The 20,433-nt window shown below is 37.0% G+C and overlaps 1 protein-coding gene across 1 annotated transcript in view; it reads right to left on the reverse strand.

Moving 5' to 3' along the window:
- The window catches only part of kcnh7b (potassium channel, voltage gated eag related subfamily H, member 7b), a 44,789-nt gene that overhangs the window by 22,872 nt on the left and 1,484 nt on the right, over positions 1 to 20,433 (reverse strand). Inside the window, exons 3-5 of the mRNA XM_084954675.1 lie at positions 10,544 to 10,699; positions 4,255 to 4,695; positions 3,019 to 3,230 (exon numbers count right to left, since the gene is read on the reverse strand). Coding sequence (XP_084810801.1) covers positions 3,019 to 3,230; positions 4,255 to 4,695; positions 10,544 to 10,699 — 809 coding nt within the window. The remainder of the gene's footprint in view (positions 1 to 3,018; positions 3,231 to 4,254; positions 4,696 to 10,543; positions 10,700 to 20,433) is intronic.

A 20,433-nucleotide genomic window follows, 5' to 3' on the forward strand; every position in this document is an offset into this window, starting at 1 on the left:
AGACAGTTTCCCATTTCATATATCAAATCCACGGGTCATTTAATCAGCTCACAAACTTTAAGGAATGAATTGATAACAACTGTGACACCCAATGTGTCCTCTACAGTCAAACCGAGTTAGTCAAAGATAGCCATTATGACAAGTGGATTGCCTCTGACCTGGCACTATAAATAAATGTTACTACCACTGACTTGTTCTCCATTTGCAGGAGGTACATTGAATTACTCTTGGAAAAAGCACTTGATAGACTGAAGAAAAGTAAAGTCTGCATACATTTTAACTGATAGATATGAATTTAATATGCAATGTGGTACCCAAATATTTGTTTTAATTCCCCCAGATGAATGAGCTCTGGTTAGATGGTAAATTATTCAATGTGGTCAGGAAAGCAAAGCCGTTCTCTGTTTCTGGCTTCACAATGCGCGACAGACTAGCAGAAAGGGCTCTCTTATGACAGAAAATGGTGTACGATTGAGGATGAGGGCAATGGGTCTTTCTATTCTTTTCAGCACATTCCCTTATCTTCAGCACATGAATTATAGATTTCCCCATGCTAGCAGTCAGGAAGCAGATGCAGCGTTCACATCTCTGCAGTGTCTTCAAACTCCAAACTAAAATCAGCAGGGAGGGAGAACATTTAATCACGATGATGGTTCTTTTTCATTTATAGATGAGAAAGCTGTGGTGAAAGAAGTTTAAATATAAGGTTTCTGAACTTCTCTTTTGCTTGGTTACTGGGCCCAAAAGCATTTTATAGTGTCCTACACAGAGTTCTTAATTTACTGAAATATCCCAAAACAAAACACATTTTGTTATTTATCAGAATAACTGCAACATTATCCCTAAAGTATACTTTGTTTGGTAGTGTGCACCTGCATGTGAACAAAAACGTCTAATCACAGCAGCAGCTCAATACATTCAAGCATATAGACAAGGTCAAGATGCCATGCTGTATTCCAAACAAAGCATGAGAATTGGGAAGAAATGGGTTTTAAGTGATTCTGAACGTGGCATGGTTGTTGGAGGCATACAGACTATTTCAGAATCTGCTTCTCTACTGGGATTTTCCCACACAACCATCTCTAGGGTTTACAGAGAATGGGTAGTAAAAGAGAATATATCCAATCCAGCAGTTGATGTGCAAAGGCCGAGATGAAAGGCCAGACTGACAGGCTGACAGAAAGACAGTAAATCAACTAACCATGTGTTTTTACCAAGGTATGTAGAAGAAGCACTTGGTATAAACAACAAAAACCATGGATCCACACTGCCTTGTATCACCATTTCAGGCTGGTGGTAATGGTCGCGTACCAGTTTGGGGGATATATTCTCTTCAGCCTGCTAGACCCTGTCCATACCTTTATGACTACAGTGTACATATCTTGCAGTGGCTGCTTCTATCCATAAAATACACCATGCCACAACGCTCAGATCCTTTCAAACTGGTTTATTGAACATGAAAAACATGACTAGACTCAAATGGCTTCCACAGTCACCAGATTGCAATCCAAAAGAGCACCTTTGTGATGCTATCAAGTCAGGATGGACCAAAATCTATTCTGAAGGCAAAATGGGCGGGGGCATACTAGTAAGGTGTTCATAAAAAAGTGGCCAGCAAGTAAACATTTTAGGTTTTTCCCCTCACTTAATTTTATGAAACATTGTTTTTTTATTAGTTTAAAAATAAAACCGCAATGAATATTGACATGTCTAGCTAGCCCTAGAACCCCTGTTTGTTCAAGTGTTAAGAACATCCACTTGTGACTTGTAAACATAATGAATTAATAGGTTCTATAGGGAGTCAGTGACATGTTCTTCTTGTTGTTCTGAAACAAAAACCGATGTTTTTTCTCTGGTATTGCCACTAAGTTTGCTTCAAGATGAAAGTACTTTAGGATCACTCGGGACATGTACTGGTATCCTGGGTGGTTTAGGGCTCAGGTGAATATTCAACTTGAATAGTGATATTATAACAAGAAGGAATGAGTCAAAAGAGCTATCAGAATAAATATACTTGTACTCTTGCTCTCTTGCAACTGTGTCCATGGTTCCCAGAGGTGCACTCCAAAGATGCACACATATACAGATGTAAGACTTGAAACAAAACACAGAATTGCAAAACTGGAACTTATCACCAGAATAACTGTAAACTAAAACAAAACATACATTTTTGTCTTAGACTTAGGGATTGAGACTCCTCTAACTCCCTTCACTTGTATTTTGACAGCAAGTTATTTGTCAAAATAGGCAATACTAATGTTTCATTTTTCAGCTTATTGTACTAGATATTCAATAAAATCATCGAATCATTCCAAATCAATACATAGAGTAAACCTACAAAATTAGCAGCATGTTTGTTTGCATGAAGAAAGTGTAGCTGGGCTGGAAAATAATTCCCAGCCTGAATAACTGTTTCAACTCCTGGCACTACTCCTCTATTTATGTGGATGGGCAGTAGCCATATGTTATCTCTGCAGCATGATAGACTGCACAGCTGTTTGTTAGCGTCTCCAAAAGTAAGGCTTGTATTGTTTTCATCTTTTGAGTCTATCTGTCATCATGGAAAAAATGGGGAAGAGAAAACTACTGCAAAAATGATTTTGACCACTTTGGTATACACTTCTCTGGTTCACTGCCTCTCTATGTAAAAGTTTTGCTATCTCAGTGGAGTTGAGAAAAATTTAGATGATGTTTAGTTATTGGCATTGCGGCTGGTGCGATCTGATTGCAACATGATTTCTTCTTTAATATAATGAGCTGTCAGTGAATCATATCTCATCATCTTCATAGAGGCATCCAATTTCAGAACTACTTTTGAAATAATTAGTGCACTGGCAAGCTTCCCATCCATCCCTCTCAGTAACGTTCTTTGAAATAGAGAACCAAGGATATGTGTGGAAAGGTGGATGGATTTCTAAGAGTTGGACCCAGGTCAGAGAAATGGTAGCTGAGAGAGTTTTACATGTCAAACAATAACAGATGCTTCAATGTAAAATAAATTGGAATTTTCAGACTCACCTGTGTGACCTTTTCTGTTACATTGTGAGTTCTTTCTTTAACCTTTGGTGCTATGATGGGTTTCTCACTTGTTGGTGGAGAGTGGGTCTTCTTCTCTGTCCCCTCTGAGAAGTTGAGTGCAATCAGGGGGATCTTGTTGATAGTGCTATATTTGTTGATGTTTGAATCAGAGGTAGAGCCAAGAAGGCTGGACTTCACGTGGTTGAAAGGGCCTAGTGTTCAAGAGCAAATGGCAGCCACATTAGTAACCTTGGCAAGATGTAGAGGTTAACACAGTATTTGGTGGGTTTTTTTTGTTGTTGAATAAATATTAAGAAATTACCTGCTTCACCCTGATTAAACAAGCAGATTTTTAATCTCCTGTCCATTTTTAGGTATTATGGCAATATAACCATAATACGCTGAGCTTTGTATACTGTAAATCTATTTCTAGCCAGAGAGAATACCAGCCTCATTTACTGTACATGCACATCACCATTGACTAATGTAATCTTACATCAACTGATAGTGGAGGAACTACTGGGAATTTTTAGTATTTTTTCACCCAAGAAAAAATGTGCTACAACACATCTAACGTGCTTTTAGAGCTGCGGTTGGCTGTGAATTAAAGCCTACTAGGAATCGGGGGGAAACTGATTTATTCATACACAAGCCTTTAAATTACACATGCCTAAAAAGTAATGTTTTCACCTTCTGTTTTTCTCATAGCTATACATGTGTCAACACACATGTCAACTCTGGGCTGGACAAAGCATATCTCTTTCTAAAATTATTTTCCAGGACAACAGAGAAGTACTGAGTAAAGACTAAGTGTGTCTGGCACCAAAAACAGTGTTGGTTTATGGCTTTTCATTTTTTTTTAAAGAATTTTGCCTCACAATTTATGCCTGATAGCCCACATGGATTTTAACAACAGCTAGTTTGCACAGCTATGTAGGTGCCATATAATATGAACACGGATTGAGACAAATTATTTAAAAGCAATGCTATTATCTACGATTTTACAGATGTTAAGATTACATTGTGACAAAATAATGACATCTGTCTCAATCATTAGTTTACAATCATTTCAGTGCAGTAAGCCCATATAACCTATTGATATATTGGTCAGACTTTACTTATCATAATAGAGTTAAAACATGAGCAGCCAATCGTAAGGTGTTGGCTGGGCCAATATATTAATACGACATAACACAGACAGAAGCTACAAGTTATAGAGCGTAGTGTAGCACATACCTTCATTTGTATGGCGATCCCTGAATAACTTTTTTGAATTGGAACTATAGCCTTCAATTTCATGAACGGATGAGGCCCTTCTCATGCTGCTGATGCTGCCTCTGGGGAAGGTATTTGACAGGGAGGTAGAGGACTGGTGTGGCTCCGAATGGTACAGTTTCTCCCAGGGGAGTTTAGGGGATGAATGGTCAAGTGGTTCAGGACCGATGCTAGCCTGGGAGGAGTGGTGGCTTGAGCCTATGAGGGCATGTGTGTCATTGGCCTCAATGGGACTGCAAATGCTCTTGGTGGGTGATGGGAAACTCTCCAGGGCCACTGAGTCCTCATCCTCTTTGGGCAAGTCCACCATCACAGCATCTGGGTCCTCTTGCGGAAGAGATTGCTTGTTGGTATTCATCAGGCTCAAAGCAGCCTGGCGGAAACGGAAGAATCTACTCCTTCCTAAAAATAGAAAGGACATTGAGAGAAGACCTCAATGTACAGCACAGTAATATGTATATCTATAAATATATTTAATAGCCCCAGGAGCATGTCTGATATTGTTTTCCATTGTGAGTTTTCTATTGTGTATGTGTCATCATTGACTGATTGCTGTAGTGCTGGTGAATTTTTTTGTGTTCCTTATGTGTTCTAGTCCTTAATGTGTAATAAACCTTTATTTTGGTTGGTTGATTTATATATGAACCTTCCAGAATATAATAAACAGGTTTCTTTTTGTTGCAAATATCTGTTTTTGTGTCCTGCACTCATCTCCTAAATCCCCAGTACTGCAGCAGTCTGTTGTTGTTATTTGGTGCATCCTGCATATCTTTGAAGGATTACAGTCGAATACATCTATCCATTGTGCCTAAGGACAATGGTATTTTACTCTAATGGTTTCAGTTGAATTAGGTATAGTGAAACAAAGTAACATTATCCATAGTTTATTCTGTTTTGTTGTATTGTTAATATTCACATAACATGCATTCTATGAAAACTGTCTCCTTGAATGGTTTTTGATATCTTGGTATCTTTCCACTCTAGTCTCTACATACAAATGACAAATTATCTTTATAACATTTATAAATATCTGTAAAAACAAACAAACAAGACAAAAAAAAAAGAAGTAAATTTAGTATTCTCTGAATTAGATTTTAACTTGAGTCTTTCCTTTGGTGCATAAATGCTAGTATGAAAGAACGATGAATGAATGAATAAAAAACTTAATTCAAGGTTTAAAAAGAGAAACAGTAAAAATAACAATTCTTTGGTTAATCACAGAGTGAATCTCATTACAACAAAATTCAGTAACAGTGACATTAGGGGGCTGTTTCATAAGCACAAAAATCAAGGACAGCTACACACATCAGTCTTAAGGACATGCCTGTACTCATTCAGTAGGCTTCATCAGTTCTATTGATTTAGGCAGTTTCCAAACCTTTTAAACTGACTGTACTGACTTTACTCACTTTGATGTCACATGACATTAAGTAAGGTCACAGTATTAATAAAGTTATCATAGGGGTCTAGTATAGTGTGCTGTTAAGGAGTGTTATATAGGCTGAAAATGTTTACCACAATGATGCTGCAAATTACAGACAACATATGATGCAGTTCACCTTCCTCAGTTTTTATTTTTATGGATGCTCCATGTCGCCAGTCTCGAATTGGACTGCAGATCATTGTTGTTGTGCTAATGTTTGCTTTGGTTATTAGGTTGGAAAGATCCTACTCACGTCCTTTGACACGCTATCCTTTTATAGAGTATCTGTGATGTTACATTAAATTTCTACTCCTCTGGGCCGTGTGCTGTGCTGGATATATTTTTTACTATCATGCTGCTATATTGACAAAAGCTTTTTAAAGCTTTTATGAAAAATGATTAAAGGACTGGGTCTATAAAAAAATGTCTTATCACTTATCAGCCAGGCACTATCCACTGCCTTTAAGTAGAAATAATGAAAAACTGGTATGCAAAATTAATCAAAGACATACCCATATGGCATATTTACATGCCTTATTGTTGGATAAATGCATAAAAAGATGATTTTGTAGGTTGGACTTTTTTGCATGTCTTGAAATGCTGTATAGTTATTTATCTGACATTAAACTTTTCATTTAGTCCCTAAATACAGTAAGCTTGACTTCATAAACAATCATAAATATAATATTAGTACTGTAAAGATCACAATTTGTAGATATCAAAAAGGATATCTACAAATTGTGTAAGTCTAGCATATCGTATCATATCAAGTGTATTCAGTATTCATTAATTAGTTGTTGTGAAATCAAAATGATACAATTCTTTTATAGGTTTTTATTAGTGCATAAATGCTGACATCATAATAAGATAAGGCACTTTAGGGCCTTAATGTGTACCTGTGTGCAAAGTTAGATTGCTTACCTTCTGAATATGTAGGAGGAATTCTCAGACAGACAGTGTATGATATTATTGTGTATCATAGTAAGAGGATTTTTTAAAAATAATATTTTAGCATATTTATGACACTATGATAGTGTGGCTTACAAGGACATGCCTATGTGTATAGTTGAGCTGTATTCATTTGGCAGCATGCACAACATTTCAAGAGATGTTTTTTAGTTGGTTCTCTTCTTTAAATTTGCACCTTCTCTCATTTGCTGCGTTCCTCTCACTGAATCTGTCATACCTGCTCCAGCTAACCATGTCAAGGTTTGATGGCCATAAAAAAGAACAAATTTTTTTGAGAAAATTACAGCTAGCAATTTAAAACTGTTTTTAAAGGAAAAAATAAAAAAATGTAACCTACTAAAGCAAGTGGTATTCATTTGAAGCAATTGAAAATATAGCCTATAAGATTTAAAAGGTAATTACCAAAATGATGATTTCTTAAGATACCTTAAATCTATCTATGTGGATTAAAGGTCTTTTATAATTAGAATTACCTTGCCTTGCCTTTCTAGTATTATGCCTCGGATGCAAGTGTAAACGTGCAAAAGGCTACATCAAAGACTAATGCCCTCAAATAAAAGTCCAGTGTCCTTTAGACATAGAGTATGAGATTGACATTTGGATTAAAGCAACATTGGCAGTCATATTAGCAAAGTACTGGACTGTTGTTGGTTGAAAAAAATCTGGCTGAGCCTGGATTTATGTTTGATTTTCCAGGACTCTACGCTATGTTCGAGAGCTGTGGACAATATTCCAGAGAATAACACTGCAGTTACAAGAGGCCAACATCAGACTCATTCCCAGAGTGCAGATATGAGCAAGCATGAACATTTAGAATTGAGTTTTAGAGTTCATAGATTCAGAGTTTCAGAAAAAAGCTCATAAAGTCTCTATTATCAGAAGTCGTAAAAATTACTGTATTCATAGAGTACTATAATAACCGATTTTTTGTTAAGTCGCTGACTGAAAACACAATTTCCATTTTATGCAGCAAGAGTCTGGTTTGCATAACCCAGTATAAGTGTACCATCTCTGGCTTTAGGCCTTAACAGTTGAATTTAGTGGAGGATACCTTTTAGATAGCAGCTTGAGGCGAGCGGGATTACTCTCTGCCAAGCTCCGTACTGTACTAGTTGACACCTGCTGGCCTATAACCAGCTGTCAGCACCAGATGATAATTAACACCCCTGTATAACGAAAATCACCTTTCAGAGACTGTTATATTAAATCACAGGAATAGGCATGGTGGAAATTTTCTCCTAGGCTCTTTCTATTTTGAAATCAGTGACATTATTTCTCAGCCAATGGTACGTGTCTGCCACTGCGCTTTAAATGCCCGATAACCTAAAACTAATTTCATCAGTGAGCGTGCCAGGGCCATTTCTTTTTTTTCTATCTTCTATACTTATGACGTAAATCTTATTAAATACATATTCATTTAGAGAAATAATACTTTTAGCAATATCTGCACATAATACATTCCAATAGCCAGCAGATTCAGTTCAAAAGGATTAGCATCAGTTTTTAAAACTCATTTCAACCAAGCAACTAGAATAAAATTACACTTTAATGCACTGCCATTACTTAAGAGCTGCTCAAAGAAAAAAATAAATAATACTACGGTCATATATAAAGTGAAAGTGTGCATGAAGTCAAGAGTCATTGTCTCTGACTCTCCTAATCTTATGTCACATCATATGTTTATCTGTCTAATTTACCCACGGGTTTCTTCTGCTGAAGCACAGTCACAAGCAATCAAGTCTGACTAACAATGCTGGCAACAAACAAAAGAGACATACACACGTGCACATGCACACTTAAATACACACAGCACAGCACAGCACAAGATGAATGTCAGTGCTCTGGAGGAATACATCCTGAGCGAATAGCCTAACTCAGGTCAAGAGAAAAGATGCTGAGTGCTTCCAAACAGAGAAGAGCAGGAAGGTTTCACTGACATTAACACCTCTAGAAATACACCAAAAAAAGAGAGGTGTGCTATATGCTGCTCTCCCCCAGGGTGTAAAATGGATATATTTAAACATTTTTAACAAGATTACGTTATGTAAGTCGACCATTTCCTCCTTGCATGCAGATGGTATATTTAATTGCTGTTGGTGTAAACTATATTACACTGGCAAACTAAATAATGCACCATTTTTAGAACAATAAAAGCCAGCAATATGTTTAGAAGTTACACAGTGCATGAAAAGGAACACAGTACTAAATTAGAGCCTACCAAATGTGGAGGGATATTTTAGTTTTAGCCATCTGCTCTGGTATTGACATACTTTAAAGAAGCGAGGAAGGTTTTGTTTTGTGAATGGTGTTATTACATGATAAATGCAATGCATAAATGAATAGTCATGCATATTTATGAAAAAAAAAATCAAGTCTTCTTTTGTTAACTGAGTTTGGGTTCTGATTTTTTTAAAAGATATTCGATTGGTTGAAGCTTGTTTTGTTTGCTTGCTGAATTTCTAGATTCTTCTTTTAGTTCACTTATAATTCTTGTCAATTATGAGTTTAATTTCTTCATTCTCCACCTGCCTCCCATCTCCTCTCAGCATTTAGCCTGTGTATATTCAGACTTCTCTTTCCTTTGTCCTTTGTCAAACCATCTGTTTTCTCCCCCTAATGTAGCTCTTTGTCTTGCTTCAGTGTTTTCCTGGATTACTCCCCACGCCGGGTTTTTGGATTTTTGTTTTGAGTTATCCTTCTGGACTTTATTGATCAAACTTTGCTGTCAGCCAAATAAAAAAAGGGTCCCTTATTATTTGCCTCTCCACATCACCGACTGATAGACAGAAAAAAATTAAGACGGAATTTCTAGTGTTACAAAAAATCATAACAGCAAAGACATAAAAAGAAATAGAACTTAGACACACTGATCTGCTTGCTGCTGTTATATTTATTAAACTCTTTTTCTCTTTTGACCTTGTAGTATATGAGCACAATCCCTGCATTGCCACATACACACGAAGTATCTCAATCGTCATCACATGCAGTGAGAGGACTAATGAGATTAATCTGACTGATTAACACCTTGCATGTATGTCTGTCAGTAGTCAACCAAAAGCATTAGCAGGATCACCTGTGTGACAATACTAACCTCAAGTGACATCCAAATGAATTCAAAACTCCTCAAGTTCAAAATACAAAACAGACTCTAAAAGAAAACCTTTCAAAACATCAAAATATTGTATCATTCATGTACCATATATGCCATATAGGAATCAGAATGTATTAAAATACCCAACGGGTAACATAAGTCAATGAATGGAATAAATGTAATAACAAGTAGTATCTAGTAATGTTCATTTTCATAGGAAATGTTTACTTAGTATGATGTAAAAAATTTATATTTGTGATTTGTGTATACTCTTAATGGACTATGGCTGATAATATGATGTTTTGATGAAGCACACAGTTTGTATTAAGAGCCTACTGTTGTTTTACTCTGAACTTCAACAGTTTTGAACTTACCTGGATGTCACTTCAAACACTCAACATTACTGACACACATACACAAGGTGTTCATTTTTCAGATTAATCATACAGTTCCCTGATTGGATGTTGGAATGACTAAGGAATTTCCCACATGTGCATGCTTGTTTAGTCCATATGTTGCTCGTATACCTGATGAAGGTCAGATGGACTGAAATAAGAAAGTGAGAAAACATGCAGGAGTTCTTGATTTTTTTTTTAAAACGTTTATCCTGCAGTGCACCAGTTACTCATTCGGGTATGCAGAAATTTTGTCACAGATGTTTGTATGGCAGCAAAGTTAAACAGCTCCACAGTATTTGTTAGATACTGGTGTCATTAGGGAGGTATGTCATGCTATATCACTAATTATTCCAGTAGTATTTAACATACTTTGATCAGACTTTGTAGGGGATGTGGGGCTTATCTTCTCTGTGGAGTTGTCACTTCCCTCATCCACAACATACTCAAAATTTAAGATAAACATCATCACCACGCCCTCTTCATTCTTCACTGGGATTATATGAGTGTTACACTGAAAGTCAGACCCTGAAAGAGAAACAAAGAATCAGTGTCAGAGAGTTGAACATACAACGTGCCAGTTAAAAGTCCTTGTGAGAGACGTTTACCAACATGTAGTATCACAATCAGATGGGCCAGTGTAAAGGCTATTATTTATTTCCATTTAAAAGAACTGTAAAAATGACTTATGACACCTCTGGAAAAACAGAGAAGACGTTAATATTAAAGGTCAATGGCTGTATGCCAGAATAGATGAAATAGATGAGATAAAATAAAAACATCCAGAGGTTAGATTGGTTCATGTCTGTATGTTGTTGTTCTTATGCATATATTGCATGCATATTTTAATGAGAAATATTTTACATAAAATAACTACGTTTCAAAACGATGGCTGAGACAGCACGATTTAGTGTAACAGATCAAACAAGCAAGACAGATTACAGCCAACACAGAAACTGCAGTGTGCACATAGAAATAATCACTAAAAATATCCGTTGTGTGAGGGAGCGGAGCAGAAAATCCAGCGAGATCACAATTTCTCAACTGCACTGGTTAAAGCTGCGTTAGCAAAATCTACTCTTGCTTGTGGGCAAAAGTGCTCACCAATAAAACTCTCTACCCACTGGACTTGAAGCAATAACACAACAGCTACTTACAGTTGGGGGACATATAGTATCAGTGGCCTTTTCTCGTATGAGGAAAAATGTTTGCTCTGAAACTACTCCAGTTATTATTACATTATAAAAAACAGTAAAAAAACCCAGCCCCATTTGAACCTTTTTTTAAATAAAAAAACCCAAAAAATTAACACGTGTAGATATATTTATCATTTTGAACTGAGCTATAAAATCAAATTGTTTCATAGTAAAATTGCACCTTTGTCTCTCTGTGTAGATCTGTCTGTCATTTTGTCTGTCTGTTTGTGTTGTGCTCATACTCACAGAGGACACATATTACCAGTGTTTGCTGCAATTTCCTCAGGGCTCACAGACACCCCGCCAGCAGCATTCATTAGCAGTAGACTTGCTGTCTGACTAAATATAACAAGCTTGGTCTGTCTCTACATGCCACAGTTCTCTTGGACAGATTTCAGCATCAGAAATCCCAGAAGTGATGATAATGTAATCTAAATTAAATGGAAAACATTGAAAATGCACCAGCTGGTGTTAGAGAATAGTGGAATTCAGTGTTTCACAGGTACTGAGTGAATTAATGGAGTAAACGGAACAAAACACAGTTACATATGTGATGTGTTACTAAGAGCAGAAGATGTGCTGTGTGCAATCTCATCTCGTGTAAAGGCTTCCTGGTCATGTTACGTTATAAAGTCGAAAGTGGCGCTTAGAGAGCAGGGCAACCTCGAGTCCTTGCCCAATTTAAATCCCCTGTTCATAAAAAGCACTTTTCCTGCATTTCCCAGAAATCCTTCACCTAATTCTGCATTGTCCTTTCTGTAAAAGGGAGCACTTTGGTATTGACTTTGATCTCTTTGATTTAACACTGTTCATTTTTTCAGAGAGGGAAAGTAAGGGGATGAGAGTTATTCAGAACTGATTGTCTGATAAACAGAATAAGTGTAAAAATTGTGAGCTTACAGGATACAAAAACAGTGCAACAAAGTTCATCAGTAAGAAGAAAGGTGGGAAAACTGTAATCACAGTTCTGATGTGTGTTATGGACATAAAAATAAACAGTTTTTGTTAAGACTCACTTTTAATTATACACAGATCAAGTATGTAGACCAGTTTGTCCAGTAAAAAGATCCACCCTGGTACAGAGCAGGTGAGTATAAGATAAAGAATATGTAAGGTAGACTGTAGACTGTTAGTTGTAGTTATTTCAAGATATATCCTAGACAAAGAACAAGGGACAAAGACTTAAGTGGTTTATTAGCATGGACGAATGAAAAAATGTGGCCAAGACTTCCTCATTTCTCTTCCTTACTTGGACAGATGTGGATACCATCCTTGCTCTATTGCTCAGCCGTGAATAGACTTCTTTAAATTTTACTTTAAATTTTCATTTAATTTGACAGCTCTAGTAGAGATTAACAGGAAAGAAGACCGAGGAAAGAGAGAAGAGGAATGAAACGGTCAGTTTTCACCCATGTGCTATGTGCCTGAACTATTTAGCCATCAGGTCACCCAGTTAATTTAATCTCTGTCTGTCTGTGTGATTATGTGTTTTTTTTGTCTGCAAACTCTTCCTATATAAACAAATAAACAAAATTGGCATAAAGGATACATCCAAGGATTTTTATCTATATCAAACATTATGGCATCGTCATATTGCCTAGCAACCACTCACCAACAGCCCAAAATGACCCATTTTAAGCATTTGTGCGCTGACAATACCTTCTTTCATTATTTTACAACAACAATATCTAATTATATCCACAAAAGCTGAATTATACATGTCGAGCAACCACCTCGTAATGGGTTAACGGAAGATGCTGCCAGTAACTATGTGAAATTGATATACAGTGCTGCAATGAAAACTTCCTTGCGATTACTTTGATCACTATAGCAGATTGGCACTGTTAGCGATTTGCATGGAAGACTACTCCCTTGGTAAATACTTGGCCAATGTTTGCAGAAAAAGCATCAAGACGACTACAATTGCTAATTGTTAATGTGCTAATGTACAAAGCAATTACAATGAATGTTTTTGGTGTAGCCGCCTACTTTATTTCACCTAGCAACAGATAATACCCTCTACCAACCACTTGCAAACACTGAATACACCCGAGCTTCCCAGGGGTTTGCCCATTGGTGTCTAGGCCTGTGTGACTGAGGCTAAAAATGACCAATTTTTGGCATATGAACACTAACTACCTTTCTTTCTTTCTTTTAAAATTTTCTTATTGTGATAAGCATATCAGTTTGCCGACAGCATGAACAAGGAAAACTACTAGCATGCACTAGTATAAATAAATAAATAAACAAACACCATATGGCTTGCATGGTTAAAAACACATTGCGTTCATTCTGTTAGGCAAATTTATATTTACATTGTAGCTAATTAACAGAAGAGTGATGTAACTGCATAACTAAGCAGCAAAAAATTTTTTTAATGCTAAGCTTAAATGAAATGCTGTAAAATATAGCCTAAATAATAGGAATAACTAAATATTTATATTAGTAGTAGTTACTACTAATAGCTGATAATGGAAATAGTGGTGTAGTCTGTTTTTCAGAGAAGGCTCCGTGATCAGCCAGGATGAAACTGTAAATTCAGCAAAAAATATTTCTGGGCTGGGCTTTACCTGACCAGATGGGAAACAATAGTCATGTTTAAAGGCTAAGCCATGGGGGTCCCTTCTCATCTGGTCTCCTGCTGAATGTCACCTTTACCGAAACGGATGAAAGCAAAGCTTCTTCTAACTCTTGAGTTGAATCAGCATGGACAGTGTGTTACTAAGTTTAATCTCATAATACGCTCTTATTCACATTTTCATTTTAATTGTTTTGGAACCAAACAAAGGACACAGTGCTTTTTCCTGTTAAACAACAAGCGTATTCAGTCAGAAGAACAGGGAGTTCTTGTTTCTCTGACCAAAAAAACCCCGATGGCAGTGTGCAATGTGATCAGTTGCGTTATTTGTTACCAGAAAAAACAAAAGTGTTATTCACAGTTTAAGTCTACTGAAGGTATTTTAGTAAACATTACTGCAGGGGCACAAATATGAATTAACTGTAATTAAAATTAGTTATAATTTATTCGTAACTAACTGTTACTGTTAAATCATAAATCAATTTAGCAGTTTATTAGCTTATCACCAAATTAATATTCTAGAATATCCAACATGTAAATTAAGTGGGGACTTAGACAATAGCGGACCTCAATCAAATCTTATTATCTGAGGGTGTGTGCTTGTTATTTAAATGTTACAGTAAATGCAAGCCATAAAATATGTGAATAAAAATGAAATTCAGATGAAAAGATCCCATTATATGTGACACCACCCCCTGCTGGGTAACAAATTGCCTTGGCAGACATCACTTCACAGCTGAAGTATCATTAGAATAAAACTGCCAGACAATTTTTATGAAGCTATGGTATTTTTCAAACTCATCAAGAAAGGTTTTCAGATTTCTAATTTAACCTATTTACAAGCATTTATGTTTGGATCACAGAGTTAGGAGAGAGTGAAAGGACATAACAGAAAAAAAACAGTATTAATATATAACAGTAGAATAAGAAGCTCAGTGACATTAAAAACAAGGTGTACTGAGTATCAAAGCTGTGCGAGCCCCATCAAGTCTTACCGATGTATATGTTTTTATACTTTTCTATTGTCGTGTCTTGGATTAGCATTTTTGCCTTTAGATGCAGTCAGGCGACACTTAAAAATGAGATTATTTCAAGCAGCTGCAACTTTTATCAATCAAATGAAGAATGCATATAGTACACAAAGTATACATTGCATAAACAAATGCGACAAGTCAGAAACAAAACTGAGGTTTAACACAAAATGAAATTCGTGAAGCCCCTGAGCTGAACATGTCTGCAAATAGTTCAGAGCAAACACTTTTGCTTTAATAAATAAATAATAAAGTGACTGCCTTGTAAAAGCTATAGCCCTTCTGAAAAAAAAAAAATCAATTCTTTCAAACGGATTTTGTTAAACTCTATTAGGAGAATCAATAAAATATCATCTTTTTGTCTGTTTACTGATGTTTTATGCAATTAAGGCCTGAGCTTTTACAGGTCCACTCAAGGACAGCCAGAGACTTTTCAAACCCACTGCAGAGTTAATGTGTTTTTATGTTTTGTTCACTGTGGTCCTGAATCTGAATCCTCACCTCATTCTCGCTCCCAATTTCAACTCCAAGGCCTTTTTTGTTCTAGCCGCTCTGAATTTTGGTTGTGTTCACTCTTCTCTCAACCCAGGCTCCATGTCCCTGACCCTGCACCTCTAAAGAATACTGCCACCACCATGCTTTGCTGGGGGAATAGTATTAGCCAGATGAGAGAAATCCCTAGTTTTCACCAGACAAACTGCTTGCAGTTCTGACTAAATAATTCAATTTTTAGACGTCCACAGTTCTTTAAAAGCAATTTTTTGCAAAAGCCAAGAAGCCTCTCATAGATTTTACTTCTGTCTATCTCTATGTCCTGATTTATGGACTGCTGCCAAAGGGTTGTGCTGCAGGTTTTGTTCTCTCTGCAGAGAGCTTCTGAAGCTTTCTTCAAAATACTGGTGGTACATTCTCTAACCAAAGACCAACTTGCTTGATTACTCAATTTGCCCAAATGACCAGCACTATGAAAGGCCCTTTCAGTTTCACATTTAATTCATTTCACAATTATTTTGTGCCTCGGAACACTCAAAGCTTTAGAAATTATGAAGGATGCAAACAAGTAAGGATTTGCACCCTTAATGACCCATGGTAACCATGGCAACTGGATAGCACTGGGACAAGGAAAGCCAATATGTGTGTGTGTGTGTTGTGTGTGTTTGTGCAGCCAAGAGTAGATGCACCCTCATGCTCAGCAGACCTCCTGAATAAAGTCGTGGTTAAGCCCTGCCCTGATGCATGCCTCACCAAATGTTATCATGGCAGTGTGCAGAGTGTCTCATGACTTAATTTTTTCCACTAGGTATGTGTAAATGATAATTAAAGTGAATTGAATGCATATGACTGTAACTTGTCCTGCAGCAAAGGTTCTAAACACACTGATAAAAACATCCACTTTGACATTACTGAGTCCAAACAGGTGGGAAAGAATGCCAATTTGAGTCAGTTAATGAAACTAGGGTATGCAGCCATCCACAGCATATCTACTGATATCAGTATTACATGACTAGAATGCCACTGTAACTCTAAAATACATTACACATTTTGCTCAATATCGAAAGAATAAACAAGAAAGCTCCACATGTTTAAGCGTGCCATCTGCGTCCCTGGAAATTGTTAATGTCTGTAGAACTTGGAGTACTCTAGGTGTTAAAAATTGCGAATGTGTCATGCTGCTCAAAAACTGTGGAAATACTTGAATAATTGTAACTTTTTTGGATAATTTTTATATCACACAATGTACGTCAGTAAAGGCTTTTAGTGTTGATGGAATAATAAGGGTGTTACTTCTATATATATTTAGTCCATTTTCATGCAATTGTTTTAAGTCACAGTCTTTTTAAGCTTTTAATGCCTTTGGACTTTTATAATTTTCACCTCAGCACAACACATTATCCAAACATGGGCATAGCATCTCAACATATTTAACATCTTTGACAAGCAAACTTTTTTTTTTTTTTTTACTGAATGTGCATTCATTTTGAGATCTTTATATAAACTGTTTTCCCTGTGAGCCAAGAGACGCTATTTACACCTGCTTGAAAGACTGGACACTGTATTAAGACTAGCTCCCTATACATGATGGAAATTTCATTACTGTAGATTCTGTTTCCATCATCAATTATTAAAACATTGCTGCTTAATCAAGTGATCCTTTCAACACAATTGGAATGATGAGCAAAAAAAAAAAAAAAGCTGTGGTGCAACTTTAAGATGTCTTAAAGACGCATAAATGCACATAGCTGTGTTCATATTTGTACACAGTAGTGTTTATTAAGGATTCATATTCTCCTATGTAAGTTGATCTGCTTTGGGAAGAAGCATGAGTAACATTGTTGAATGCAGATTTTTCTGTTTGTATCCTTCCAACCATGTACTACATAACTGTACTGTAGCTTTTAAACACAGCCCCACAACTGCTAGTGAGTCTTGTATAATGAAATCTGACATGTTCCTCTTTTAGGGCTATTCTGCTTAAGCCAATATACAACATTACTGGGGCATAGCCCATCAGGACTGGTGTATGTAGAGAGAGGCCATGCAAGCTAGCCCTTTGTTTAGAGTCCTTAGACCCTGTTGCAATATCTCGCCTCAATGAGAGTGCTGTAAGCTACATAGACTGGCCTAATTTCATCTTCAATCAGTGTCTTCAGAGCCATCAGGGATAACTAGCAGCTCCAGCACACGCCGTACTGAATTTATATTTATTAGTTGGTGAGATTTTGCTTTGTGATCTTTTAATTATGTTTAATTTGGTACAGATGCTGGCAGGTTAAATGAACTGAAGGGTATATAATGTAGGTTAACGTACGGTAGCTAATTAGGAGAAAAATACAGATGGTATAGAGAGGAACATTGGATTTCACACTCCACTACAAGAATCTCATGACATTAAAAATAGTCCATGACTTACTACTGCTATCTAATGCAAATATTGTTAGGGTTATGTCAGTAACTATCACTATCAATTTCCAGTTATTAATTAAGCTTATCTCGATTTGTTGAGTTTGAAAGGAGCTCGTGTTACAGCATGTTTTAACAAACATTTTACCGGACTTGAAATCATCTGCTTGCACGGGCTGAATATAGCCAGATGCAGAAAACCTTATCTGCTTCACCTCATACTACGAGACACCAAAGAAGGCTCGCGTGATGAAAAATGGATGTGCTATTTTAGAGAGTAGTCATCCAAGTGTCTCGCAGCACACCTTATGTACTGTAGGCACTCCCTGTCCCCTCAGTCCCTTGCCACTAAACCCTCAGCAGGGGTACATGGCCCTGCAGTCCCCTTGGTGGAGTGCCACCTATGAAACTCTGCACCCAAGCGTACCACATGTCCCACATCATTCAGCATGGTTAGCTAAGCTGCTGCTGTTATGTCGCCATTATCCATTTAACTTCTCTCTGCTCCATGGTGTCAGCTTCCTTTTGTTAATACTCATTCAGGTACAAAGTATTATTACACCCTGTGGAATAGGATAGCTCTACAAAGCCTTCAGGGGAAAGCATTTATCTCATTGATTATGTATCATAGCTGGTGTAACACAGCACATGTGGTATCTCTTCTAACAGCACGTCATGCTTCTTCACATAGAGGGAAGCACAAAAATTAGAAGCAAATGGTCTGGTGCAAAAGGCCTTTGCTGTGCTCCCATGGTTGCTATTGTTCCCCTACTTTTAATTTCTAAGCATTCACATAAGCTGCTTAACTTTTGCTTTTTAAGTGAAAAGAGAAATAAAGCTTTGTTGCTCCTGATGTCGCACAGCTTCCTCAAATCCAAACCTTACTTTCTTACCGCAGTTATTGGTGGAAGGGGAAAACAAACTACACCTGCCTCACTTCAGTTCCTTCAACCTCTGACATTTTAGGCACACATCAAAAATCAACCAATGCTTGGAGAAAAATATGCATGAAAAAGGGGAGAAACAGAACATTGGTAACCTGCCTATGCTAAGACTGGTTTATTTCATGATTTGTGATGTACAGTGTGTGCTCGGGCTTTAATACAAAGGATTAACTGATTTGCATTAGGACTGATAACTTCAAATGCAGTTTGGAGACATGAAATGCAACCACTTTCTGCCCATCAACTTCAATTTGTCAGCTGTCTTGCATCAATAGGGCTACTTCTCTCAAGGATGGCATGAATCTTTTATTCCCTTAAAGCAGGCGAATGGTGTCCTCCATACCCGTGTAATGCATCTACTCTGAAAGCTGCTCATTCCCAGTCACTGCACTGTCAGCCCTGACATCTTTATTCATGAGCACATATGCTAACTATAAATTCCTCTGAGGAGTATTAAGAGTTATGTTTTGGATTCGTAATGCACACTAGGGAGGATTGTGATAGGACTGGGACTAACGATTACGTTGGAAGGTTTTCAGACTCTCATCCACAATGCTTTAAGCATTCCATGCACACGACTTTTAGAACAGAGTGCAGAACATGCATGCAATGTGGGAAGATGGGAACCTAAATGAAGTTTCTTTAAAATCCTGTTTGCCATACACCAAGCACTTCCAGTCAGACCCTAGAGTTTGGTGTGAAATTGTCTTGCAGGTTTCTGCAAAAATCTATTTAACAGTGCAGCAGCTGGATCATGATTAGCAAAAAAACCCAAAACATGCCTGATGGTTGCTGATGGAAGATTAAGCATGTATCCATGGCACAGAATCTAATTAAACTCATGATTAAAAATTAGGCTCCTTAGGATTAAATAAAATATTAACACTTTTTTTCTATTTTAGAATCCACATATATAAAACTGCTGTTTGCCCATGATTTAAAGTGATCAAATGCTAAAGAATATTAGTGCAAAGCAACAATGTCTCACCAGAAGAGGTCTCACATGGCACAAACATGGGTGCTAAATGAAAACAATAAAGCATGATCAAAATGTGCAGCTCCACAAGAGTAGTACCTTTGGGATTAACTGTGTACAGATATGTCACGCTGACCATAAAAAAAAGCCTCATGTGAGAGCATGGCAGGAGGTGGTCAATCTGCGGATTTATGCCACTGAGTGGTAACGTCGTATTAAATCTCTCTGACTCAGGATTGCTGTCTCTCAGTACACCATTCATAACAGGACTGGCCAAAAATGAATGACAAAAGTCTACCGCTTAAGGGAGAGCATTTTCACTGCAAGCAAATCTGTACAGCAATTTTATAGGTCAATGGACTGATCCACTGTCTACTGAAACAACTGAAAACCTTTGGTACAAACCACCGCATCAATAAATGCACCATAGAGATTCAAACACACAATCGGTGTATTTTACTATATTTGAAATTTGTAAAGTAGCCAAAGAATTTACTGCAAGGTAAGGTTCAAAAGACAAAACATAAACTTTACAGCTGCTGATGTCAAAGACCTGTTTCCTACAAATTCACCTCTAGTTTATGTTCTTCTCATGCAGAGCTGCTTTGTGTAGTGCATTATTTGAGATGTAAGACT

This window comes from Perissodus microlepis, chromosome 16 (genome assembly GCF_051167445.1).
Source record: "Perissodus microlepis isolate ML-2025 ecotype Zambia chromosome 16, ASM5116744v1, whole genome shotgun sequence".
NCBI lineage: Eukaryota > Metazoa > Chordata > Actinopteri > Cichliformes > Cichlidae > Perissodus > Perissodus microlepis.